The 25,819-nt window shown below is 50.8% G+C and overlaps 1 protein-coding gene across 1 annotated transcript in view; it reads left to right on the top strand.

The window, feature by feature from the left end:
- LOC107111938 (myotubularin-related protein 14-like) overlaps nucleotides 1-24,799 on the top strand; it is a 54,419-nt gene extending 29,620 nt beyond the window's left edge. Inside the window, exons 10-17 of the mRNA XM_015413021.1 lie at nucleotides 2,595-2,661; nucleotides 5,543-5,628; nucleotides 7,241-7,317; nucleotides 8,488-8,524; nucleotides 10,246-10,316; nucleotides 11,899-11,948; nucleotides 17,663-17,801; nucleotides 24,619-24,799. Coding sequence (XP_015268507.1) covers nucleotides 2,595-2,661; nucleotides 5,543-5,628; nucleotides 7,241-7,317; nucleotides 8,488-8,524; nucleotides 10,246-10,316; nucleotides 11,899-11,948; nucleotides 17,663-17,801; nucleotides 24,619-24,799 — 708 coding nt within the window. The remainder of the gene's footprint in view (nucleotides 1-2,594; nucleotides 2,662-5,542; nucleotides 5,629-7,240; nucleotides 7,318-8,487; nucleotides 8,525-10,245; nucleotides 10,317-11,898; nucleotides 11,949-17,662; nucleotides 17,802-24,618) is intronic.
- Nucleotides 24,800-25,819: the final 1,020 nt, after the last annotated feature.

The following is a 25,819-nucleotide window of genomic DNA, read 5'->3' as shown; positions in this document are numbered from 1 at the left end:
AGCGGAAAGGACTGGAGGTCCTCTAGAGAGGGGTGACCTTTCTCCCCCAGCATCCACCGCTTCCTGGATTTTCTAAACTTGAGGCACTGCCGTTAGTGCTAGAAACTTGAATTAAAAAAAAAAAAAAGATTAAGACTGTTACCTTGGAACGTAAAATGAAAAAGCGAAAGAAAAACGGAATTATAAAATGTGTGGGCAGGGAGAAGCATTGCGGGAAGCCACCAAAGGGGGGGGGGGAGGGGGTAAAAGAAATGGATATGGAATTAAAGGAATGTAATTTAATGTTGAATATGTTATATCCAAAATAAAAAGGTTTTTTGTGGGAAAAAAAAGATGATGAGGTTCTTGGAATATCAAATGTTGCCCTGCCCTTAGCAGTACTGTCCTGTCGACTGTTTCTGTTCCTGCACAGACCTCAAGAGGTGTGTTCCTGTATGGGAAGCAGAGGCCAGAATAGCCCCCCCCCGGTGCTACCCTTGGGCCAAGTCTGTTTGGACCCCAGTGTCTCTCGAGCCATTCTGGGTGCCACTAGGAAGGGATATGCAAGTCACCAGTTAGGGGAAGTAATTATATGATCTCTGGGCTCGGAGGCCTCTCTCCTCTCTCGTCTCCCCCCCCCCACCTTGCTGCTTGCTGGTGAGGAGATATTGCTGAGCCAATCCTATGCCAGTTGTTGGAAATGGGTTAGGACTCTGCGGGTAGCTCAGTGGGGTTATTCCAAGATGAGCACATTGTGAAATTTCTCGCCAAACCACTCCAATTACAGGTGAAGTGTGCTGTTTCAGGTGGGGGTGGGGAGGAGAGCAGGGCTGGTCTCCCTCTGCCTGCCGTTCCAAGGGCTCTCCTGGTCTCATTTGTACATGCACAGCAACCTTTTGCTGCAGCATCCTCCATTTTGGGGGCCTTGCAGAAGTGGGTCGGGACCCAGCACGATATTCATGGACTCTAATCAGTCTTTCTGCATGCGCTCTGCTAGAAGGCTGGAGAGTGATTCTCCCCCCCCCTGCATCCTCACTCCCGCAAGGGGTCCTGGAAAGCCATTCTGTGAAACTAAGCAGTCTCTTAAACAATTGAGTAATGAGTCAGAAAAGGAAGGCTTTGTTCTTCCCCCTTCCCTGCTGAACTTTCTTCTTTACTTCGTGTTTTACATCTCTCTCTCTCTCTCTACAACTGCTTCAGCCAAGATCCCTGTGCTTGAAATCCTTCCCGAACTCTGCAACCAGGCAACTTCAAATGTTGCAATTACAATAAATCTTGTGTCATTATGATGGGTGGTGCAGTGGCCAGAACGTTCGGGCTTGAAGTGGGGGGGCTGGGCAGTCGAGGCCCTGCTGTGGCATGAAGTCTCTTCTGGGGGAGCCAGGGTCTTGCTGCTCACGAGTCAGCTTAGCATACCTCCCAGGGTGGCTGTTCTGAGGAGGAAATGGGATAAGCCTTGAGTTTTTTGGAAGTGATAAATAAGGCTAGGTTTGCAAAATCTTTTGAATAAGGGAAGAGGGCTGTGGCCCAGCGGTAGAGCATCTGCTTGGCATGCAGAAGGCCTCAGGTTCAATCCCCAGCATCTCCAGGTCAAGGATCTGGCTCTAGGTGATGTGAAAGTCCTCTCTCTGCCCGAGACCCTGGAGAGCCGCTACCAGTCTGAGTAAACAGTACTGACTTTGGACCAAGGGTCTGACTCACTATGAGGCAGCTTCATGCATGTTCATGTGTTTGTGGCAGGTAGATGGCACAGTACCTTAGAAGCTGAAAGATGGTCCACTAGCAGGCTGTGTTCTGGTTCTAGAGCCATTACCAGGATCCCATGGTCTCCGTATGGCAGAAACTTGACCCCCTCCCCAAGCAGAACATACTTTGGGGACTCAAGGATTTCTTGACCCTCCTCTGCCAGTAGTTTCCTTACACTCTGCCTCTACCTTGCACCCAGATAGTTTTGTTTTTCCTTGCCCTGTGACCCAGGGAGCACAAAGACCTGCTGCCTGCAACTTGCGGTGCCAGAAAGCGCTTTGCCTTTGCTGATACTGCAGTGGGAATGTGCAGTATTGAGGGTTTGGTAGTAAGACCCCCTAGCAGTGAAGCAACGGGGATGGCCTCCTAAGAGATGAGAGAAGGATGCGGTGGTGAGTGTGGGGTGCAGTCCAGAGAGAAAAGGGACCAGTTGGCTCTAACCAGCGAGCCAGGGTGGTGCCGTGGTTAGTGCCGGACTAGGACTTGGGACACCCATGTTCCCCTTTGCTCTGCTGTGGAAGCCTGGTAGCCTTGGGCCAGTCACACCCCCTCCCTCCACTTACCCTACCTCGCAGGGTCATTGTGAAGATAAAATGGTGGAGAGGAGAACAAACTAAGGTGCTTTGGGTTCCATTGGGGAGAAAGTTGGGGTATAGATGAAGTCTGTAACCCTTCTGCTTGTGCAAACAGAATGTGCAGGGGAAGCAAGTGATGATCATGGGTTAGGACAAGGGTACCTGAAGGAAGTGTGCCTGCGCATATGCAAGCCTATACCGAGAATTGAACTTGGTTGGTCTCAAAGGTGCCGCTGGACTCAGACTTTGTCCGTTTTCTGCTGTTCCTCTCCTTCTCCCCCCATCCTCTCTCAGAGTTGGGACCTGGTGCAGCAGACACAGAACTACCTGAAGCTCCTGATCTCCATTATCAACAGGGACGGTGAGAGGCTTCTTCCTCCTGTGCCGGGTGAGGGTGTTGTGTGGCGACTGGCTGCCCGGGCCAAGGGCTGCTCCCTGTGCGCGGTCATGCTCCAGGTCTCCCTTGCCTAGGCTGCCTCCGCAGAGCACTTTCTGGTAGCCTGCAAAGTTTCCCTGGAGAGGAAAGCTTGGAGGGGGTGGGGTGTGTGTGGACTCTTTTGCTTTGACACCTTTGCTCTCTGAGGAGGGGGGGGGGGCAGTGATTTCCGGACCCTGCATTCAGGGCTTTCTGCTTTGGCTTTGCTAAGTCAGGCTGCAGCAGTTAGTGTCATGCCGCCTCTGTTCTGTTTCTGCTCATTTTGGGCTGCAGGCAAAGACTTTGGGTTTAGATCACCCCTCCCCGAGAAGAGTTCTGACCCTTTCCTTATAAGTTAACGTTCTCTGACCTGTATTAAGCGATGCAGGTCCGGAGGTCTGCATATATCTGCTTATTTTGGATTACTCTCTTCTGTTTTAACTCCGCTGAAGAGAAGAGCAGCCCTTCCTAGGAAATAGTAACCTGTGCTGTATGTGGAGCTGGGCTGGGGTAGGGGAAGAACTGGGTTCAGCTTCCTGCGTGAATTCCCTCCCCCCCAAGTCTTTGTTTGCTGAAACTTGACAGCCGTTGCCTTCACGGCAGTTTCAAGCAACTTGCCAGGATGGGGATAAAAACATAAGAAGAGCCCTGCTGGATCAGACCACTGGTCCATCTAGTCCAGCATCCCGTCTTGCACAGTGGCCAACCAGGTCTTTTGGATGGCTGACAATGGCATGTAGAGGCCGAGGCCTTCTTCTGGTGTTGCCTCCTGGCTCTGGGATTCAGAGGCTTAGTGCCTCTGAATGTGGAGGTTCCCCTCAGTCACCATGGCTTGTAGCCACTGGTAGACCTCTCCTCCATGAATTTATGTAATCCCCTTTTAAAGCTATTTATTCCTGTGGCCATCACTACATCCTTTGGCAGCGAATTCTGCATTTTAATCACTCTCTGTGTAAAGTAGTCTTTCCTTTTGTCCATTCTGAACCTACTGCCCACCAGTTTCATTGGATGCCTTTGAGTTTTCGTATTTGGGGAGAGGGAGAAAAAACTCTCTCCACCCCATGCATAATTTTATAAACCTCTTTCATGTCTCCCCTTAGTCATCTCTTTTCTACAGATCTCTTCTCTAAACTGAAAAGTCCCAGACCTGTCAGCCTTTCCTTATAGGGAAGGTGCTTCAATCTCCAATAATCTTGGTGTCCCTCCTCTGTACTGGGGACGGTATGCTCTAAAAACTTCCAGGATGCTGCCATGGGTCTTTCCAGCCTGCTCCTGTGTTTGGGTCTGATTGGATCGTGGGACACGTATGGCTTTGGCTCTTGTGCTTTTCCCGTCGAGCTCCCTGTTTGATTGTGGTGTGCCTGAAGGCGTTTCTCCCTAAACCCCTTCTCTAGCGTAGCCATGTACTGCACAACAGGGAATATGTGTGGGGTACCTTCTTTCCCCACACTCCCAGCCCCCCCCCCCATTTACTGAAAAGAGGAGGCTAGCCACCTAGGAGGTGTGCCCTGCACTGGTCTTGCAGCAGCGCAGTCCAGCCACGTGGGTAGGTGTGTGGCTCCACACCCTTGCAATGGAGCAGCCTGCTGCAGAGGAACGTCCAAATCCCCTGAAGCATAAATCACACAGGGGCTTGTTTTGCCCACTAGATATGGTCAAGGCATTTTAAAGCAATGAGACCAAAGAGGGGTGGGCTTCTGGGACGTCCCTTTTTTTTTTTTAAATCGTTCACGATCATTCAGTAACCAAACCAGGCAAGGAGATCCCAACCCAGCTCTTCAGGGAAACATTCAGCTGCGTTGAGTAAATTCTTATGGTGGGGAGTGGGGTATAAATGATTTAAAGGAATCCAGGGGCTTGGGCTGCCATGACCTCCTGGAAGTGGTGGTGGGGAGAGTTGTGCAGTTGTGCATGCCCTCGGGATGGTTCCCGGTCCTGTCTTAAATTCATGTCTTGCTCGCTGGAGGTCTTCTCGCAGAGGCTGGGTGGCCAGTAATAAATAAATAAATTTCACAGTGATGCTTTTAGCTTTGGAGTTCCTGCTTTGAGGGAAGGGGCTTAGGCTTGATAACCCGCCAGTCTCTTCTCCCACGCCACGACTCTTGCTACTGTTGCCCTGGGTCTCCCCCTGTGAGGCCCCGTTCTCCGTTAATCTGTTCTGTGCAGACCCTGCTAAGAGAGTAACCTGGCTTGGGTGGGATTCTAGGGCCTGTAGTGGGAAGAGAGGGGAGAGTTTGCGAGGAGGGGAGGGGCAGCACTATCCAGACAGTTGCAGCCCTATGCCGCCTTAGGCAGGTGAGAGTTTTTGTGGTTGCGAGTGCCATGAAGTTGCAGCTGACTAACCGCCCCTGTGAGGTTTTTCAAGGCAAGAGATCAGTCCGAAGTGGTTTGCCATTGCCCACCTCTGCAGTAACAACCCTGGACTTGCTTGGTGGTCTCCCATCCAACTATTAACCAGGGCTGGCCTTGCTTAGCCTTCCAAGATCTGACAAGATCGAGCTAGCCTGAGCTGTCGAGGTCAGCACAGAGAGCCTGCATGTTCCCCTAGCCTTTTTCTTCTTCTGCCGCCACCACCACCCCCTTCCTGCCTTCCTTAGTCTGGTTTGTCCATTCCTCCTTGCCTTGGGATTCTGCTTCACAGAGGCTGTCCCTGGAGAACACGTCTCCTTGTCCAGCCGGCCCGGCATCTGCTGTGGCGTCTCCTGGGGACTAATGGAGGCCTCTGTACTGGTGGGGGGGCTTTTCATCCTGAATGCCATGCAAGTAACCGAGCTTTCTCCCCCTCCCCACACCCTTTTTGTTTCCCCTTCCTGCCGGCTCAGCGCAGATGATGGTGGGCTCCTGGTACACTGTATATCCGGCTGGGATAGAACACCTCTCTTCATTTCCCTCCTGCGCCTTTCCCTGTGGGCTGTGAGTACCATTGGGCGCATTGCCTTGCAAGTAACGACCAGAGAGGTCTTGAAAGGGAGAGGCTGGATGTAGCTGATGTGCTGACTTTCTGATGACGGGGGAAAGCTAGACTTTCTGATGACGGGGGTGTGTGTGTGTGTGGAATGAGAAGTCAAGCTTCTGTGTTTAAAATTGCTCAGACAAGCCTCGTGTTGCCTGCAAAACTTGGAAAGGGTAGCTGCTGAACTGAGATTCTTGTGAACACTGTTGCATTAGGAAGGGAAGTTACTGGTAAACTGACCCTGACTGGGGTAGAAGGCAGTTCAGAGGAAATTCAGTTGTAGGAACCAAAACTTGCATCCTTTTGGCTTCCAGGTTTTCCCTCCTGGGCTGGCACCCTCCTGCGGCCGGTTGCCAGTGCCTCCTGAGTGGCCAAAGACCCACCATGTCTTGCTTGGCGTGGGATACCCCAAAAGGTCGCAGGCAGAGGGAAAGAATTCTTGCTTTGCGTGCCTTCACTCATCCAGGTTAAGGAAGCCAGCTTCATGCTTTCTCTAGATCCTGGATAGCAGAAACTGTGTATACATTTTCTGTTCCCCCCCCCCTCTTTGATTTTTATCTTAATTTTTCTCCCTTGATTAAAAGCTGGGATTTCTTGAGGTCGTTTGGTTCATTATGTCTCAAGCGCCCCTCCATTGTGAGGACAAGAGTCCTGTGGCACTTTTAAAGACTTAACAGATTTATCCTGGCATTCATTGTGAGGAACATCCTGTGCTGTTTAATATTTGATTATGGCTCGCCTTGACTCTGTGAAACCTCCCCGTCATAACTCCCAGCCCTTTAACATTTGAAGAGGAGACATGATTCAGACCTGATGAGACGCGTGATGACTTCTCTTCTCCCTCCCAGCCGAAGTCAGTATAAGGGCACACCCCTTGAAGCCGTGTGCTCCTCTCTCCCGAATGCCTCACTAGTGTCCCCACAAGCTGCGGGTGTTGGGCAGGGCATTGCTGAGGGAGACACTGTTTGGTGCCAGGTACTTAGTGGGCTGCACGGCCAGGTGGGTGCAAATTCCTAGACTCCACCCAAACCCAAGGCCCATCTTGCGTTCTGCAGAAGTCTGTTCTGCAGCTGGAACAAATTAGGACTCCTTGCCTGGTTTATATTGGTGGGGTGTGTGAAAGGTAGTAAGTGCTGGGATTGTCAAGCAAGGGAGAGAAGAACGCAGGATGAACCTCAGGGCCAGGGAGCTGTGCCCACAAGCCGAGAGGTGACTTTTACAAAAGATACTGGACAGATGCTAGCTGTGCTGGGCATTCAGTGCTGTTTCCAAGTGATCCCAGTTTTCCCCTCTAACAAAATGAGGTCTAGAAGCTTGCTTTTATGAAATGAATTTTAAATATATGGGGGGGGCAGTCTCTAAAAATTCTAGTGTGCTGTGTAGTTCTGCAGTACCTCTCTTTGGAAGAGAGTATAGGTTTTGAGGAGTACCATTTGCTGGCTTGATTGAATTGTTTTTCCAGGTGATAACCCAGGGCATTTTATGTAAGGGGATAAGTTGGGGGGCGGGGCGGGTAGGCATTGCAGAGAGTGATGTGTCAGGTGTCTCTTCTCTTTTTGTTGTTGTACCCAGGATGGGCTGATCCATGCATCCCTGGAGCCTGCAGAGATTCTTTACCTGACCGTGGCCTATGATTGGTTCCTCTTCGGGTGAGCGTGCCCGGAGGCTGGCCCTGCCATGGTTGGAAGGGCCGGGAGAATGGCGGTCTGCATTCATGCAGTGTTCTTCAAATGTTTTGAACTCGGGACTGACATTCTAAGCTTTCCTTACCTGGTACCTCTGAGAGGGGGGCCTCCGGTCCACAAGGGCTTATACGGGAATAAAACCTTGTTAGTCTTTGAGCGCCCTGAATAGGCCGGCCTATCCTGATCTCATCAGGTCTCAGAAGCTGAGCAGGGTCAGCCCTCGACAGTACTTCGGTGGGAGACCACCAGGGAATGCCAGGGTTGCTCCGCAGAGGCAGGCCGTGGGAAACCACCTCTCAACACTCTTTTGCCTTGAAAACCCTGCAGGGTTGCCACAATTTGGTTGCAACTTGATGGCCCCCCCAAAAATGTCTCTTAAGAGGCCACTCCTGCTCATTTTCAAACATGACTTATATTTGCATCCTGTTCTGTGTGGGGTTTTGGACACTGATCTGGTACTAGCCCTCAGAAGAGAAGCAGTGAAAGAGGAAAAGCCAGGGCAGGGCAGCAGTTGGGCATATTGTGCCTAGATCCTTGGAGACCTGGGTTCAGATCCCTACTCTGCCATGGAGCCCTCCAGGTGACCTTGGACTTCTCACGCTCTCTCTGCCTAACCTACTTCATGTTTGTGCATTATGCACTGAAGGAAAGCAGGATTTTTAAAAGAGGGTGTGTATATATATAGAGAGAGGGAGAACAAGAGCTCTGCCCTCCTTTCTAAGACCATTCACACGGAGGCATCATTGAAACATACTAGCCACTCTAAGCGCCCTTCTTGCCAGGCGGCGTACAGGCTAGGTATTGTCAGGATGCCTTGCCAAGAGGCATTCAGTGAAACCTCAGTGTGCTTAGCAGGAAGGCTCAAGGCTTAACCTACCCTGTGAAGATCTTCTCTCCTACTCCCTGAGATTCCACATGTTGTTCCTCCTTCCAATGTCCCGAGCTCTTTGGTGTTGGCTCACTGTTGAAGCACCCAGGGGGTAATGTGTCTCTGAAGGTATCTTTGATGGCCTGCAAAAATAGTGTTGGGGTGGGAGTCTCTGGCCAGGTTTCCTTTCGTTCTTTATTTTTCTTTGAGTTTTGAATTGGTGCTCAATCTTTAATCTGTATCACCCCCCCATGTTTCCCTTGCAGGCATATGCTGGTGGATCGGCTCAGCAAAGGAGAGGAGGTGAGTGACCTCACAAGGGCAGTGGGGGGGGGGGCAGCAGCGTCCCCACTCCAGGTGCTCCATTGGGCTCAGTTACTCAGAAGCAGGGCTATTTTTGGGCAGGAACGCACAGGAACGGAGTTCCGGCTGGCTCCCAAGTTGGCCATGCCCAGCAGGAACTCATTAGCATAATAGCAGAAACTCATTAGGATTGGTTACATTAGGGATGTGTGGCCTAACATGCAAAGGAGTTCCTGCTACAAAAAAAGCCCTGGGTTTTGACAACAAACAAGGTAAACAGAATAGCAAGCAAAAGGTGGGTGTGGCTCGATAACCATATTTCTGGTAACATGGGGGTGCGGCCTAATGTGCCAATGAGCTGTGCTGTCAGGGGTGTGGCCTAATATGCTAATGAGTTTCTGATGTTGGGTGTGGCCTATTATGCTAATGAGTTCCTGCTGGGCTTTTTCTACAAAAAGAGCCATGCTCAGAAGTATAGGTATTATGGGCACCCGAGAGATTAGCATGGTGCAACAGTCCAGAGCCTGTGCCAAGCGACGAAAATTCTGAGCAGGACGCACAGTGTCTCTCGAGCAGAGTCAGTCTCGCTTTCAGTTTTTATGGTGAACGCACTTACAAAAATTGGAAGCACTGTGTGAGAAGAACTGGGGGGAGCAAAGGAGAGTGAGCTGGGGGACAGCAACATTTGCCTTGTGAGAGTGACGGAGTTCTAGAGCTCCCCCACTCCTGGGCTGTAGCTATCTCAGGCAATTCTACAGGAGGGCTTTGGCGTTCTTTGCATGTGACGCTTCTTTAGCCTCCATCTCCCTGATTGGTGGCCGGCTTTGGTGACGAGTTCTTCCAGAAGCCCAGCCTCTCAGTGAGAGGTGCAGTGCCAGTAGTGCATATGCCACCAACGCAGATCGGCGCGCACGTCCTTCCCAGAGCCTCAATGTACTTGTGCCTCTTGTCCGTACAGAGCTTATAACATTGTTCTCCCCTCCTCTGTTTTATTCACAAAACAATCACCCTGTGGGGTAGGCCAGAGAGAGTGGACTGGCCCAGAGTCACCCAGCAAGCTTCTGTTACAGAGCGAAGAGCCAGCCCTGTGTCGGCCAGCTCTTGCATCATCCACTGCTGTAACCACTGTGCCACTCTGCAACCTGACGCAGGGAGCATTGACTCTCAATAGCTCATGCCCCGAAAATCTTGTACGTCTCTACGGTGCTGCTGGATTTAAATCTAGTTGGCTTCTGAGTGTGGATATGGCTGCCTAGAAGCCCACTAATGGCCAAATTAAGCAACGCGCACATAAAAACTTTCTTCCTCCTCAAATTGCAGAAAGCCAAAGCGCTATGCGGTCCCTGTCGGTTTTTAGTTTACGGCCCTGATTGTGCATGCCGACTTTGTTTATCCCGATAAGTCCTGAGTATGTGTGGGTTTTTTGGTTTTTCTTTGCCAGGAGTGAATTGGTAGCAGTTGTGTGTGTCTCTTGTACACAAGCCTGGCCAGCAGGCTGCAGGGGTGCCCCAAAAGGCCCCAGAAGTGTTACCTAATGAGAGGGGGGTAGTTTGTGTGTGTGTGTGTTACTGGGAGTGATCGCCTCCTTTGGGCCTGCTGAGGTATGAAGCCTTCAGAAATGGCAGCGCTCAGCAATACAGCCCCCCCCCCCGCCGCCGCCTAGCTCTGTTCTTTCTCTTCTTTTTTTTAAACCACTCTTTCAAATTTTTTTGTCCTTTCAGATTTTCTTTTTCTGCTTCGATTTTTTGAAGCACATCACCTCTGAGGAGTTCTCCGCTGCCAAGCCGCTGAGGTAAGAGCCCCTGCGTCCGCCACCACAGGACAGGGTAAAGACGAGCGGAGCGCCTCGCTGGCACACGCTCTTTTCTTCCGGGAGATGGAAGCCCTCGTGTCCTGGCCCAGTTCGCTTTAATTTATTCCACACTCTGAAGACAGAGGGGAGAAAATGGGGCCGAGGATTGGGGGCACATTGCGTTCTCCAGGGCTGCTTGAGCCAGGAGTCCTTAATAAGCGAAGCAGTGGTGTGACTCCTTTCAGTGCAGTCTGTGGTCTTTGACGCTTGTGATGGAAGGGCCTCCTCCCCTGGCTGGCTGTAACTTTTCACACTGTGCAGGGTCAGGCCCAGAGGCCCATGTAGAGACTAAGCGGGTGCTTTGGGGAAGCTTGCAAGCAGGACATCCACCAGTCACAGCTATGTTGTCATCTGCTCCTGGTAATCAGATCATATTACCTGGTTCCCCTCTTGTCTGGTACCCAGCACAGGATTTCAGTTGCCACTGAACACGGAGCCCTCATGGCCTTGGCTGGCCCCACCCTCTGAGTTTTGTCTTTGGGCTTGGGGGTGGCATCTGAGCTACAGCTTGCCTCCTCAGGCTTCCCTCTCCCTCCCACTGTGGAATTTTTTTTGGGGGGGGTCATCATTGGACCTGGGAAAACACAGCTCAGAGAGCATTTAATTGTCATCAGAAGGCATTTAAATGCCTTTTGAGTTCCCTTCTACAGAGCAATAAAGCTTAGAAGGGCACTCAAGAGTGGCACCTTCAGTACATCTCCAAGAATCCCCCTTTCTGCCGTATACCCCCTAGGTCACGGTGAGTCTTTCAAAAGCATTCCTGTGAGCCTTTGGGAAACATGCAAATTAATTTCCCAAAGGCTCATGGGGATGCGTTTGAAAGACTCACCATGACCTAGATGGTATGCAGCAGGACTGGGCTAGCAGAAAGGGGGATGATTGGAGAAGTTCTGAAGGTGCCACTCTTGAGTGCCCTTCTACGCTTTCTTGCTCTGTGGAAGGGAACTCAAAAAGGCATTTAAATGCTTTCTGAAGGCAGCTAAATGCCCCCTCTGAGCTGTTTTTTTCCCCTAGGAACTGACGTGCCCGCTGCTAGAAACAGGCTTGGAGCCTCTCCCTTTAAAGACAGGCATTCAGATTAATTCAATTAATTGTAATTTAACTGCCTCCTTAAAAGTTTAAACCCCCTCCCCCCCACAAATCCTGGCTACAGGCCTGGAGGTAGCAGTGAATTGTTGATAGGTGAAGAATCAGTTCCTGAAGCTGCTGCCAGTGGGCTTCCTGGAGTGACTCTAAGAAGGGCAGGAGACAATTTCCTCTTCGCACTTGCTTGTAGCAGTGTGAACGTCTGCGCCCTCCCTTGCCTCCTTTTAATTAAAACACCCTGGCTTTCCTGTGGGGAAGCCGAGCCCTTTCCCTAACAAGGAGGAAGTCACCTTCCATGTAAAGAGGAAAGTTTTTCCCCCCCAGGTAAAGAGGAAAGTTTTTTCCCCCCAGGTAACCTTCCCGGTGAGGCTGCTGTGTATACTGATTCTGTCATCTCTCTCTCTCTCTCTCTGTTCCCTTCCTTTTCCTACCCCAGAAGGAAGAGCCTGCCCCCCGGATTTACATTGGAAGAGATCTGCATGCTAAGTGAGTGCCACTTTCTCCCTTCCAGCCAGTTCCCCACCTGGACCTGAGTTCGGTCCACTTCCTGCTGGTGGATGGGGAATGCCAAGGTAGCCGCTCGCCAGGAGGGATTTAGGGAAGTTGTAGAATCCAGGTTCACCAGAAGGGTGCCAGGTCCACCTGTAAGTTGTGGGATTCAGCTTCCAAGAAAGATCAGTGTCTGTGGTTAACCCCATTGTAATAGCTACACATTGCAGTGGGCATTTGAAAAAGTCAAGTTAGAATGCAAATCCCAGAAGAACGTAAGAGAAGCCAATGTTGGATCAGGCCAGTGGCCCATCCAGTCCAACGCTCTGTGTCACACAGTGGCCAAAACCCAGGTGTCATCAGGAGATCCACCAGCTAAGCCAGAACTCCAGATTCCCTCCCATTATTGCCCCCCAAGGACCAAGAATACAGAGCATCACTGCCCCAGACAGAGTGTCCCGTCTATGCCATGCAGCTAATAGCCATTGATGGACCTCTGCTCTGTATGTTTATCCAGTTCCCTCTTGAAGCTATCTATGCCTGTAGCTGGCACCACCTCCTGTGGCAGTGAATTCCATGTGTTAATTACTCCCTGGGTGAAGAAGGACTTCCTTTTATCTTGTCTAACCTTACTGCTCATTAATTTCATTGAGTGTCCACAAGTCCTTGTATTGTGAAAAGGGGAGAAAAGTAATTTTTCTCTACCTCTATCCCATACATAATTTTGTAAACCTCTATCATATCACTCCTCAGTTGTCGTTTCTCCAAGCTAAAGAGCTGTAACCTCTTTAATCTTTCTTCATATGGAAGGTGTTCCATCCCCTTAATAATTTTAGTTGTCTTTTCTGCACTTTTTCCAATTCTATAATTTTTTTTGAGGTGCGGTGACCAGAACTGTACACGGTATTCCAAATGAGGCTCCGCAATAGGTTTATACAGGGACATTGTAATACTGGCTGATTTGTTTTCAGTCCCCTTCCTAATAATCACCCAGCATAGCATTTGCCTTTTTTATTGCAGTCACACACTGAGTTGACATCTTCAATGAGTTAACTACCACGTCTCTAAGATCTCTCCCCTGGTCAGTTACCACCAGTTTGGACCCCATCAATGTATATTTATAGTTAGGATGTTTAGTTCCAGTCTGTGTTACTTTGTGCTTGACCAAGTAGATCCTCATTTGCCAAGTTGACGCCCACTTGCCCAGCCTCAGCAGATCCTCTGGAGCACCTCACAGTCCTCCCTGGTTCTCACCTTGTCCTGAACAACTTAGTGTCATCCACAAACTTAGCCACTTAACTGCTTCTTCCCAACTCCCAATCAATAATGAACAAGTTAAAAAGCACCGGACCTAGTACCGAGCCCTGTGGTACCTCACTGCTTACCACCTTCCACTGTGATTTATACTCTGTTTCCTGTTAATTAACCAGTTTTAAATCCACAAGAAGACTTGTCCTCTTATCCCATGACTTCTGAGTTTACTTAGGAGCCTTCGATGACTAACCTTTATCAAAAGCTTTCTGGAAGTCTAGGTAAACAGCATCTACTGGGTCCCCCTTGTCCACATATTTGTTCATCCCCTCAAAAGAACTCTAGAAGGTTAGTGAGACAAGATCTTCCCTTACAGAATCCATGCTGATTGTTCCTGAGTAGCTTTTGTTCATCAATGTGCCCTCTAAGCTGAGTTAGTGTGAGCTAGCTCAGTTTTTTTTTAGCCTCCAGCTCACAGATTTTTGTCTTAGCTCAGGAGGGATGGCTCCAGAGAAAACTAATTTATGCAGTCGCCAAATTGCTCGGTCACTAAGGCCAGTAGCTCACAAAGTAAAATTTTCGCTCACAAGACCATAACTTAGAGGGAGCATTGGTGCCTACTAATTCTGTCTTTAATAACAGATTCCCAACACAGGAGTCTGTGGAATAAACTGTTAAAGAGTTTTAAAAAGAAATCCAGATGCTCAGGGGGCCTTGTGTATGCTTAACACCCAATAGGATATCAGCTAAGATTGTCAGCTTTCAGCGGGTCAGGTTTCTAGTCCTCTTAGCTGTAAAGAGATGCGTCGAAGCATATCTCCATGGAGGTCTCACAGCCAAGGGGTTGTTTAAGGAGATTTCCCTTGGATGGAGGGTAGAGCTTTCAGCACCCTCCCTGTGATTCAGTGTAACAGAATAGTTTACATAAAATGGTGAGTGTTGTGGGAGGGGCACTGATGCAAAATAAGGAAGCCGTGCTAATGTGGTTAAGAGTCAGCATTTATGCAAAATTTATTTATTTATTTATTGTTTGTTTGTTTAATTTGTATCCCGCCCTCCCTGCCAAGGCAGGCTCAGGGCGGCTTACAGAGGATGTATGTTAAAACAGCATAAGAACATAAGAACATAAGAGATGCCAATGTTGGATCAGGCCAAAGGCCCATCCAGTCCAACACTCTGTATCACACAGTGGCCAGAAATACCGGTGCCATCAGGAGGTCCACCAGTGGCGCCAGGACATTAGAAGCCATCCCACTGTTGCCCCCCCCCCCCAAGCACCAAGATGACAGAGCAAAATATGTTAAAACACAAGATTTAAATAAAATCACAACATATAAACAGAAACACATCATAAGGTGTGCTAGTACAATCATGAGCGGTGGCGGCATTCTCTCAGCATCCGAGTGGTCAACTGGTTTATTGTTTGTTTGTTTGTTTAATTTGTATCCCGCCCTCCCTGCCAAGGCAGGCTCAGGGCGGCTTACAGAGGATGTATGTTAAAACAGCAAAATATGTTAAAACACAAGATTTAAATAAAATCACAACATATAAATAGAAACACATCATTATGATTGTACTAGCACCTTAACGATGGCGGCATTCTCTCAACATCCGAGTGGTCAACTAGCACCATAGTCTGGGTTTTTGCCAGGCCGTTGAGTATTAAGTTGGTGTTGATTTTGGGGCCGGGGCCTTAATATTAGAAAGGCGGCACCCTAATCGAAGGCCTGGTGGAAGAGCTCCATTTTGCAGGCCCTGCGGAACTGTAAGAGGTCCCGCAGGGTCCTGATGTCATCCGGGAACTCATTCCACCAGTGCAGGGCCACCACAGAAAAGGCCCTGGCCCTTGTCACAGCTAACCTGGCTTCTTTAGGGCCTGGAAGGGCCAGTTGGTTTTGGGACCCCGATCATAGTGCTCTCTGGGGAACATGTGGGGAAAGGCGGTCCCTTAGGTATGTAGGTCCCTGACCATATAGGGCTTTAAAGGTAAGAACCAGCACCTTGAACTGAATTCAATATGCTACAGGCAGCCAGTGCAGTGCTTTTTAGGGCAGGCTGGATGTGCTCCCGCATAGGGAGGCACAACAATAGCCTGGCCGCTGCGTTCTGCACCGGCTGCCGCTTCCAGATTTGGGACAAGGGCGGCCCCATGTAGAGAGCATTGCAGTAGTCCAATCTCAAGGTGACCATTGCGTGGATCACTGTTGCCAGGTCATTGCGTTCAAGGAAGGGAGCCAACTGCCTAATCAGCGGCAGATGGCAAAAGGCTGACTTCGCAGTGGCTGCTACCTGGGCCTCCATCGTTAAGGAGGCATCCAGGAGCACTCCCAGACTCCTAACCTCTGGCGTTGGCATCAACGGTGCCCCATCGAAGGTCAGGAGTGGGATCCCTAACCTTGGCTCGCTCCAACTCAGGCACAGGACCTCCATCTTCGTTGGATTCAATTTCAGTCGACTCAGTCTAAGCCAACCAGCCACAGCTTTTGCAGGGTCTAGCCTTTTTCTGGTCACAGTTTCGGCTGTGATTTGTGTCCAAACTATTCAGGGCATTCATGGTCCTGATTATAATCTATGCAACATACTTCCCAGTGTGGAATGTGGCTTAGAGTAGCTATTCAGTGTATTGAAAGTAGGCCCATATCCCCCTGGGAAGCCATGACTGAGAAAGAGTGAATTGTCCAAGACCTGGAGTAAACTGTTTGGCCGGGCTGAGCCTTGGATGGAGGTTTAATGTGTACAGTCTCCTGCTTCCCATGAGCAAAGGTCTGTTTGAGAGAGAGTTCACCAACATTTTTAGAATCCAGGGCACCAAGAGTCCCTCTAACCCAGGGGTGTCAAACATGCGGCCGGATCAGGCCCCCGGAGGGCTTCTGTCAGGCCGGCGGTGGAACCGGCTGTCTTCTGCTTCTTCTTCCAGTTCTGCTGCTGCTGTGTCATCATAAGTTTGCAGCTTACAGATACACACCTGAACAGCATACTCAAGATTGCAACAGTGCAGACATTTTGATGCAAGAATTCAGAGCAAGAGGTGTTAATTATCAGACACTGTTAAATAAACAAAATATTGCAAGTGCTAATGTTATAAGCATGCTTGTATTTTAAGCAAAAAAAACACCCTTTGTGTTTGTGTCCTTTATAAAGTTTATATCCCCACAACCTGGCATTACATTTTATGACACACATGGCCCGGCCCAACAAGGTCTCATTTATGTCAGATCCGGCCCTCATAACAAATGAGTTCGACACCCCTGCTCTAACCCTTTAAAGGAGCAGCTGCTTTTTGGAGATGAAGGCCTGGGAACTTCTGTTCACTACTGTAGCTGTCAAGAAGCCACTTAAGCTTTTTGGAGGTGAAGGCCTGGGAACTTCTGTTCACCACTGTAGCTGTCAAGAAACCACTTAATTGTCATCATAACTGCCCCCTCCCCTTAAGGGAAAAGAACTAGCCATGTCCCCCACCCCCAAATTATCTCCTTCCGTTATTAATCGCAAATGCCAAACATTGTTTTTTGGGATATTCTATCTAGTATTCATACGTTCTGCATAGAAGCCTCCCATAGTACCCTAGATTTGAGTCCAGTAGCAACTCTGAAGCGCCCTGAATCTCTGCCCCAAAAAGCTGAATTGTGACCATGTGAAATCCTTCTCAGTATCTGTACCTCCCTCGTCCAGATCTCTGTTCTCAGCAGGCTTAGTCCACCTGCTTTCAGACTGGCCCTCGAGGATTAAGGCCGGCTTCCTCAACTTTGCACTCTGTTCCCCCCCCCTTTGTGCAGCTTGTGGTTCTGAATAGCAGCATACGCAGCAGCAGCTCTGCAGTCCCTCTTGTGTAGAGCGGATAGAACAAGCTGCTTTTTCGGATGGGGAAGCTGCAACGAGGCGTGTATTGAACGCTTTGCAAAATGCATGCCAAAGTTTGCGTCAAAGAAACCCGAACCCCTGGCCTTGTAATGAGTTATGCCAGTAAAAGACCTCAAGAGGTGTTGTAAGTACTTTTCCTGGATGTAGCTTACTGGGATGAGAGAGAGACTCTTTAAAACTTCCCCCATTAATTTCCTGGAAGCTTTGCTCTGTCGCTTCCCGGATTCTGAGACTCTGTCACTAATGGCTGTGGAAAAGGCTCCACCAGCGTGGGTACATTCCTGACCTTCAACATGATCTGCGATGGCAGAAATGTCCATGACCAACCCTTGACAATCTTGACCTTGCATCCTTGATACCATGTGAATTGGGCCCTCACAGCGCAGTCTGGCTGTAGTTTCCACCATTTGGCAGTATCGGCTGTTCCTGCTGCTCTGGATATGTGCAGGTTGCTGACAGCAGTTCCTAGACCTGCGTGTCCTGTGCTGGGTTACGTCACCCAAGTGCCTCCATGAAAGCAGTGACCCCACGAGTCTGTGGCAGGCAGATGGCAAGGACAGTCCTGGCTGGGCCCTATACCTACCCGTTTTGTATTCCAGAGCAGAGGGACCGGGGCAGCACCACCAGCCTGAGCAGCGACTTCTCTCTGGTGATGGAGAGCTCCCCTGGGGCCGCGGGGAGCTTCACCTATGAAGCCGTGGAGCTGATGCCGGCAGGCTCACAGACTCAAGCTGCTTGGTAAGATGCTGCTCCTGCGTGCACGTGTCTGTCGGTGAGGAAGGGCCGTGGCTCAGTGGTAGTGTAGAAGGTCCCAGGTTCAATCCCTAGTTAACGGATCTGGCCGTAGGTGCTGTGAAAGACCTCTGCTTGAGACCTCGGAGAGCTGCTGCCAGGCTGAGTAGGCAATACTGACTTAGAGGGACCGAGGGTCTGGTTCAGGAGAAGGCATCTTCCATATGTGCTCACGGTTGCAGGGAGAGGCGCTGTGCATTAAGCCAGAAAGCAAAAAGGTGTCTTTCAGCTGAGCAAAGTTTGAAGCCTTTTCTCCCAATGAAGTGGTTCTTCCACTGGAGGAAGAGCCACTTAAGTTGGAGGGGAGGCCCTTGAGGCTGGAGGAACTTCCTCCAGTCTATTGAGAATGGCCCAGCTGCTGTCCCATCTCTCCTCCCCCACCCCCTGTGTTTCCGTCATTCATTCTGATGGCGTGGTGAGAACCAGGCCAAGTTCCCAGTGGAAACTAGAGAGACCGGAAGCCCTCGTGGAGATTGCAGAGACCTTGGGCCGGTGGTGGATAGTTTTGAGCAGTGGACCCTGTACTCCAGGGGGCCGCCCGAACATGCCCCATTTAGCACTGGGGGGGGGGGGAGGATTCTTCTGCTTGGGTACCAGGGCTTCCCTTGACTGCATGGGACCAGGAGGCTTAGAGCAGTGATCTCACGCCCTCCTGTTCCTCGTTCCCTCTCTAAGGGAAAGTTTGCAGTCCGTGAGTCTATAGAAACCTGATCCGTCCCAGGTCTAAAATGCCATTCGGTCATCTCGTGGGGGGGGGAGCAGTCTCTTGAATCTGTATTACCTCGTCACAAAGCCAGTTCCAAGGTACGCAACTCACCCCCTTGGATGATATGTAGGGTTCTTGACAGTGAGGGCAGTACGAAGCCAGCCTCGCCTGAGGGCTCCTGTCCCCCTTCTGGTTTTTGGCCTGCCCTCTTTCGAAGGCCTTGTGCCCTGTGATGTGTTGTGAGACGTCTGCTTGATGGGGGGAGGGGGGGTGCGTTGGGCGCTCAGGCTGCGGAGTTTGGAGCATAGCTCCCGGGCATGCCCTGCTCAGTTTAATTTTTCTCTCTTCTCCCCAAGCACGTGTGCTAATGATATTTTACAGTGCAATTATTCTGAGCTAAATCTGGGCTGTGCTGAGAGGCAGCTAGAAATCCTCTGGGTAATGGCGAGCCCTCGGCTTGCCGTTATCAGGCTTCGCTCCTCGGAGGAGGGGGATTGGCAGGAGGAGGTGCGGGGAGAGGGGGTGGGTGGGAGTGATCTGTTCGGGGCTTCAGATGGTCTGAAAGCAGTGCCCCACCACCACCACCACCAAGTCCGCTGGACAGCCCTGCTTAAAAAGCATATCACAGTCTTTCCCAGGCCGAAATCCGTTCGACAGCAGAGCAGATAACCTTGTTCCTTAAGAGTTTGGGACTTGCTCTCTGGTCACGTTACCTGTTAATGGGAAGGTCTGAAACAATCCAGATTCACTGCCAGAAGATGGCAGGTTCATTTTACCTGAATAAATTTGTCAGGAAAGCCAGTCTGAGTGTTGAGCTAGGAGCCGGGGTGCCCAGGTTCGCATCCCCTCCGCTCTGCCGTGGGAGCTCTCTGGGGTGACCTTGGGCCAGTGTTGGGATTCTTGTTTAAAGTAAATCAGCAGAGTATTAAAGAGACTGAGTCCATGGTGTATTTAAAATAATATAAAAGTTTACTATAACCTAGCATGGGAAAAGGTACATAGGATATAAAATAACAAAGAGCTAAAATGGCTACATCCTTACAGCTAAAAGGTAAAACTGGAATGGCATGGCGTCTTCTTCTCGGTCAGAACAAAGAAACACAAAGACGGAAGAGAAGCCATAAAATGCTAATACTTGACACCTTGGTTTCCAATCAGAGTAGCAAACTAGCTCCAAAGCTCCCAGGCATCCTATTGTCTAAAACAGATTGGTTACAAACAAACATGTGACTTAACAAACATCATTAACCCAGTAAATACTGAAGTGTTTTAACTTGTAACACCCAACAGCCAGTCACACCCCCTCTCAGCCTAGCCTACCTCGCAGGGATGTTGCTGTGGGTGTGAAATGGCGGGGAGGAGAAGGATGGAAGCTGCTTTGGTTCCCCATCAGGGAGAAGTAAAAGAACAACAACACAGCCCTGCGTAAGTTTTACTGACATAGGTGCCTCATGCATGCGTGCGTTTGTTAAAAACGTTTCTGTCCCACCTTTCCCCCATGGCTTGTCATGGCTTGTGGTACATGATGTTAACTGTGAGCTAAACATGACCTGGAAGGAGACAGACTCTCTGGGCTTACTGAAAGATTTCAGAACAGCCTCCACTCTACGCTGCATTGCCAGGTCCTGTCTGAATTGCTCCATGTTGGAGAGTACGGCTGTGATGCCGTAGGGGTGTGTGTGTCTGTGTGCCATGCAACATGGCTGTGTGCGCCAGCTCCTTCAGGTCCTGACCCAGGGTGAGTTTTCCTTAAGAGTAACTAGGAATTCAGTGTGTTCAGAGGACGCTTGAGAAAATACGCATGCAGTGGGACAGTGACGGGGGTAGACAAAAATGGGCGAGGTGAAAAAGTCCGTAACCATCGGAAGCCCCGTGTTGACTCCGCACCATTTCAGCGGATTCCTCAGAGTGGCTGGGTCCAGCGATTCCCTTAGCAGAAGGCACGGGCGAATGCAGATCTTTGCCTCGCTCCAGCAGTCCTTTCTGACCTTGGGACAGTCAACACCCAGGCCCGTGGGACCCCTGTGGACGAGTAGCCCCGTGTGCTGCTGGCAGTCTGCACTGAGGAGGGGGAAGGAGCTGAAGTTGCGCTTGCAGGCGGGGGGGGGGATTCCTCTCCCTCCCCAGCACAGCACCCCCCTCCTGATCTGCATCACTCTTAGTCCATGACCCAAGCAGTCAACTTCCCCAGGGTCATGAGGGGCTGATGGTGGGGAGGCGGAACACCGTGATGATCTGTGCTCCTTTTGAGGAGGGGGCGTCTGAATAATCCAACCCATTTGTTCAGGATTTCCTCTTGACCCCCCCCCCCCCGGGTATGGAAATCTCGCTGTATTTGAAATGAAAACGGAAGCTCTCGGGATGAAAGTCTTAACGCCGGATTCCGTGCCAGAGGCCAGAGCCCATGATTCACATCTGTCCCTGGCGTTTCTATCCTGCCATCCGTTGAAGGAGCTCGGAGCCGTGCACCTGCATCTCCCTTCTCCCACGTGGGGAGAATGAGAGTGACTGACCCAAGGCCACCCCACGAGCTTCCAGGGCAGAGCGGGGGCTTGAAGCCGGGCCTCCCAAGAACTAGTGTGACCATCTCACAGCGATCGCAGCTCCATCCTTTTCCTGAGCCCTTTGCACGTGCCGCTTTGCCTTCGGTGGATACTACGATGCTGGCAGAAAAGGGTGGTCACGATGGCTACTACTGGGGGCTGGCCAGGGAGATGGAGCCTCCTCAAGTGGAGAAGACCCGGCGTTTAGCCACCAGCTGGGGCCCTGCTTCTGGTCTCCCTCCCTCCCCCCCCCCGCCCCAAAGCCTCCAAAGCTGGGCTGGTTGCACAAGCTGCGGGAAGCCCTGTTCTTGGCCTCTTAAAAGCCTCCGCTCTCCTTTCCTCCTTTTAATTGCCTCTCTTCTCTGCCTGCCTGCCTGAGTGCCTGTGGCTGTGTTATTAGGCACTTCATTAAGTCTGGGCCTTGCGCGCCCCGCACCCAGTGCAGCAGCAGCACGGAGGGAGCAGGGAAGGCTCTTGAACGCCCGGCCCGCCGTCTTGCGCTTTCGAGAGCCGGGATGCTGAGGATCTTCCGAGGAAATCCTGGGGTTTGAGGAGAGCCCTTATTAACGTGCACAGCGAGGGGTAATAATCCGGACCTCTGGTAATCACTCAGCAGGGGGGGGAGGGGAGGAGCAGAACCTGCGAAGGGACAGCTCAGTCTCTCTCTGCAGAGGGAGGCTCCGCAGCAGCTCCCGGATGTTTCGAGGCGGTCAGGGGGCCCCTCCCCCTTTGTGTCCGTAGTCCCTCTGGAGTCGTGTGGGGCACTGTGTTTGTGGACCAAGCTGTATCCAGAGACTGCCTGCAGATAGTTCCGTCATCGGTGCAGTTGTGGGTCTGGCTGCATTCTCTGTCTCTCGCTCGGTTCACGCCAAATGTGCCTCTCTTGATCACAGTGCTCTGGCTGCCTGTCTCTAGGGTGGGCTTTTGTGGACAGGCCAGCGGGCACACGAATACACGAAACTACCGTACCTTCTTCCTTGATGAGGTCGTCGTTGCCTGCTCCGACCGGCAGCAGCTCTCCAGGGTCTCAGGTTGAGGTCTCTGACATCACCCGCTACCTGATCCTTGTAACGGCAGGTGCCGGGGTTACCTTCTGCATGCCAAGCAAATGCTGCCACACTAAGCCATGGCCCCACCATGCTTTTTGCGCCTCTCCAGTGGCGAAGTGGCTGCAAAGCCGTGCAACGTGGGGAAGATGGATTGGCAGAAGGGAAGTCATGTATTCAGCTGGTGTGGCTATACTTCCAGCGCCCTGAAAGTTCCGTGATTGACACACATCATGCAAACCTTTGTGTGCTTGTTCCTTGGTCCGCTTCCGAAAATCAACTTTCCAAAAGCCAGTGTAGCGTGATGGTTAGCGTGTCAGACTAGAATCCGGGAGGCTCAGGTTCGAATCCCCACTCTGCCAGGGACGCTGCCCGGGTGACCTTGGACCCGTTACACACCCAGCCTACCGTACCTCCCAGGGCCCTTGCGAGGATAAGATGGAGGAGGGGAGATCAGCGCAAGCTGCTTTGGGAGGAAGGTAGAATACAAATGGAATAAACCAAAATATGTGCATTTTGCAAGGATATGAGGAGGTGGCTGGAGAAAGCAGCACATGGAGACCGGGGGCGGGGCGCGCGTGTGTTAGGTGGGCAGTTGGGCCCTGCGGTCCAGTCTGCCAGGCTAGAGTCTTTTCCAAGCCCTGTTCTTTGCCCCTGCCTGAAAAGGGGAGAGTGGGTGGTAACCAGAAACAGGGATAAGCAAAACCGCAGGATAGGTTATGCAAGGAGCTGAAATGTCTCCTAGGGAATTGGTAAGAGTAGAAGCTCTTCCTGTTTAAGTATAGGTTTCCCCGACCCACCTCAAGAAGGTTCATATGAACTTCTAGGCTTTGCTTTCCCCATCATGATGCCAAGAGCCTAATTGATCCAAATACTCGTAACAGTCAAGCCTGGCACAAAGAACTGCAAAAAGGGACTCTACTGGAATGCTTGTTTGTGTGTCCCCAAGAGAGTTGGTGCCGTCTGGTTGATCAGACCGTGGGCTGTGCACCAGGTTCAGATCTTGCCCTTGCCATGTAGGCAGGCCGCTCTTTTCTCAGGCTCTGCAATAACAGGGAGAGCAGCTCTGGCCTACTCCACGGCCTGTCGGGATGGCCAAGGGAGCAGTGTGCTATAAGCATTCAGAGCACTGATCCAAACGTTAAGCATCGTTTCGGAACAGGGCCGTGAGCCGAAGAAGCTGCTTCTAAATATACTGCTTGCTTATTTATATCCTGGTTTTCTACCTAATGGGAGTCCATATCAGTTTACAATATTTTGAAAAGTGCAATAGCAACAAACAGAAGAAAGGGGAAGGCTTCGGAATTCAGAGCCGGTCTCTCCCAGCCTTTAGCAAAGAGCCAGAGGCCAAGAGCCCTTTTTGGCTCTTGCCCTTCAGCTCATACACATGTTTCTCATGTAACCAATGTTCTTTAGCTGTAGAATACCTGGGAATTTTCTCCCTGATCTAGGAATTTGATTGTCACTAAAGTGTCAAGGTGTATTAGCATTTTATGGCTCTCTTCCCGTCTTTGTTTGGTGTTCTGAAGAAGAAGAGTAGCCATAATCTCCTCTCTTCTAGTTTTGTCTTTGTAGAGTAAGGATGTAGCCGATTTAGCTCTGTTGTTATTTTCATCCCAGTTACCCTTCCCATGCTAGAATTTAGTAAAAACTTTATATTTTAATCACACATAAACTCTGAGTCTGAATTATTTTATTCCGGGACTGCTGGACTATCTTATCTCTGCTAAATACCATTTTTTCAGTATCTCACTATCACCCAACACATACATCTGGACATGTCCAGGCTTTTCAGTACCTGTAGCAGAAGAGAAGCAAACTCAGCCGGGCCTTACACAGCTGCCGCCGGCCAGCTGACGTGATCTTGCCTTCTGGTCTTCACAACCCACTTGCAAAACAGCTCCATGTTGTTTTTCCTCCTCCCCAGTGCACAGCAGTTAACACTTGAGAGCAATGTTCCCTCTAAGCTGTGGCATCCTGTGAGCAAAAATCCTACTTTGTGAGCTACTGGCATTAAAGTTGTGAGTGAGCCATTTGGCTACTGCATAAATTAAGTCTGCTCTGGAGCCATCCCTTCCTGAGCTAAGCCAAAAATGTGTGAGCCGGAGACTAAAAAACTGTGAGCTGGCTCACACTAACTCAGCTTAGAGGGAACACTGCTTGAGAGTCTTTCTCCCCCCCCCCCTTTTCAGTATTTATTAATGTAGAGCATTATTGAGCGGTGAGGCCATTCTGTACAGCTGGGCAGGGGCAAACCTAAACTACCTATTAGCATTCCCAGAACGGTTTCTCCTCCAGCACCAGAGTCTGAGAAGTGCTGGCACAGGGTGACCCGCTGCTGTCTAGCTCTGGCTCTCTCTCTGTGGGAATGCTGAGCTGCCCTTATCTTCCATCACTTGAACAGTGTAGAAGTTGCCCTGATGGTGCCAGAACATCCTCAGAATGTGCTCTTTCTTTAACCCTTCCAGGAGGAAAAACTGTGCGTCCTCTCCCCAGACGGTGCTATGGAGTCGGTCTCAACAGCCTGAGGATAAAACGCCGCTCCAGAGCGTGCTGGAAGGGAGGTCCTCCAGCTCTTCCTCTTCCAACCACTCGGAGAACTTCTCCAGGCTGGGCAGCAGTCCGTTGGAAGTCCCCAAAGCCAGGTGAGCTGCAGGGAGACTCTAAGGCTTCAGGAATGTGCAGGAGCGGGAGTTCTGTCTTCGGCACTCCTCGTGATTTTGTGACTTTAATTCTTGGGTGTGCAAGGACCTGAGTCTAGGGGGGGAGGTGGAGACCTAGCAGGGCAAATAGAAGCACCTGAAACTTGTTGCCAGGTATAGTGTGTGTGTGTGTTCTTCCTTGCCTAAGGAGTCCAGAGTGATGGGAGGAGAGCAGTCTGGGAACAAGGCCAAGATTTGGGAGCACCTGCTATAGCCGAGAGAGCTTCTTGGAGGCAGAATGAGTGGTCTTCAAAAATCAGTGTGATTTGGATCTCACTCTGGGTGGCCCTGAAGACACTCGCATTCAAATCCAAACGTGTGGCGCCAGGCTGCGGGAAGAAAGCAGAGGAAATGTGGCCTTCGTTCGGAGGGCTTGTCGTCTGCATTCAGTGAACAAGGCTTTCAGGAGGGTGGGGGGAGGCCAAGATGGGAGGGCTGTCAAGAGGCAATAGAGAAGCCGGCTTGCAGAGGCCAGGGGCCCTCAGGAAAGTCTAGCAAGGAGAATGCTTTGAGGGAAAAGCAGCGAGAGACTAGGGGTGCCAGGCTTCTGGCTGGCATCCCTAGGAGCTTTCTGGGTGGGGCGATGGGCAGAGATGACATCCAGCAACGTGTGATGTCACATCCCTCCAGAAAGCCAAATTACAATGTTAAGTGCGTTGGGACAGACAGAGTTGCCTTAATGCATTTTTGTTGCATTTGGCCGTGAACGTGGCTTAAAGAATCCTGGAATCACAGAGTTGAAAAGGGGCCATACAGGCCACCTAGTCCAACCCCCTGTTCAATGCAGGATCAGCCTACAGTATCCCTGACCAAGTGTTTGTCCGGCTGCTGCTTAAAGACTGCTGTGACGTCATGTGTCCCCAGATGTCATTTCTGGCCTGTCTCTCACAGGATGGGAGGGAAGGAGCCGGGCAGAAGGGAGGGCCCAGCCACGGGGAGGCCTCCTGCTCTAAGCGGGCAAAGGGTC

This window comes from Gekko japonicus, unplaced genomic scaffold (genome assembly GCF_001447785.1).
Source record: "Gekko japonicus isolate JY-2015 unplaced genomic scaffold, Gekko_japonicus_V1.1 scaffold204, whole genome shotgun sequence".
Lineage (NCBI taxonomy): Eukaryota > Metazoa > Chordata > Lepidosauria > Squamata > Gekkonidae > Gekko > Gekko japonicus.
The sequence above is the reverse complement of the archived record's forward strand: the minus strand, read 5'-3'. Positions and strand labels throughout refer to the sequence as shown.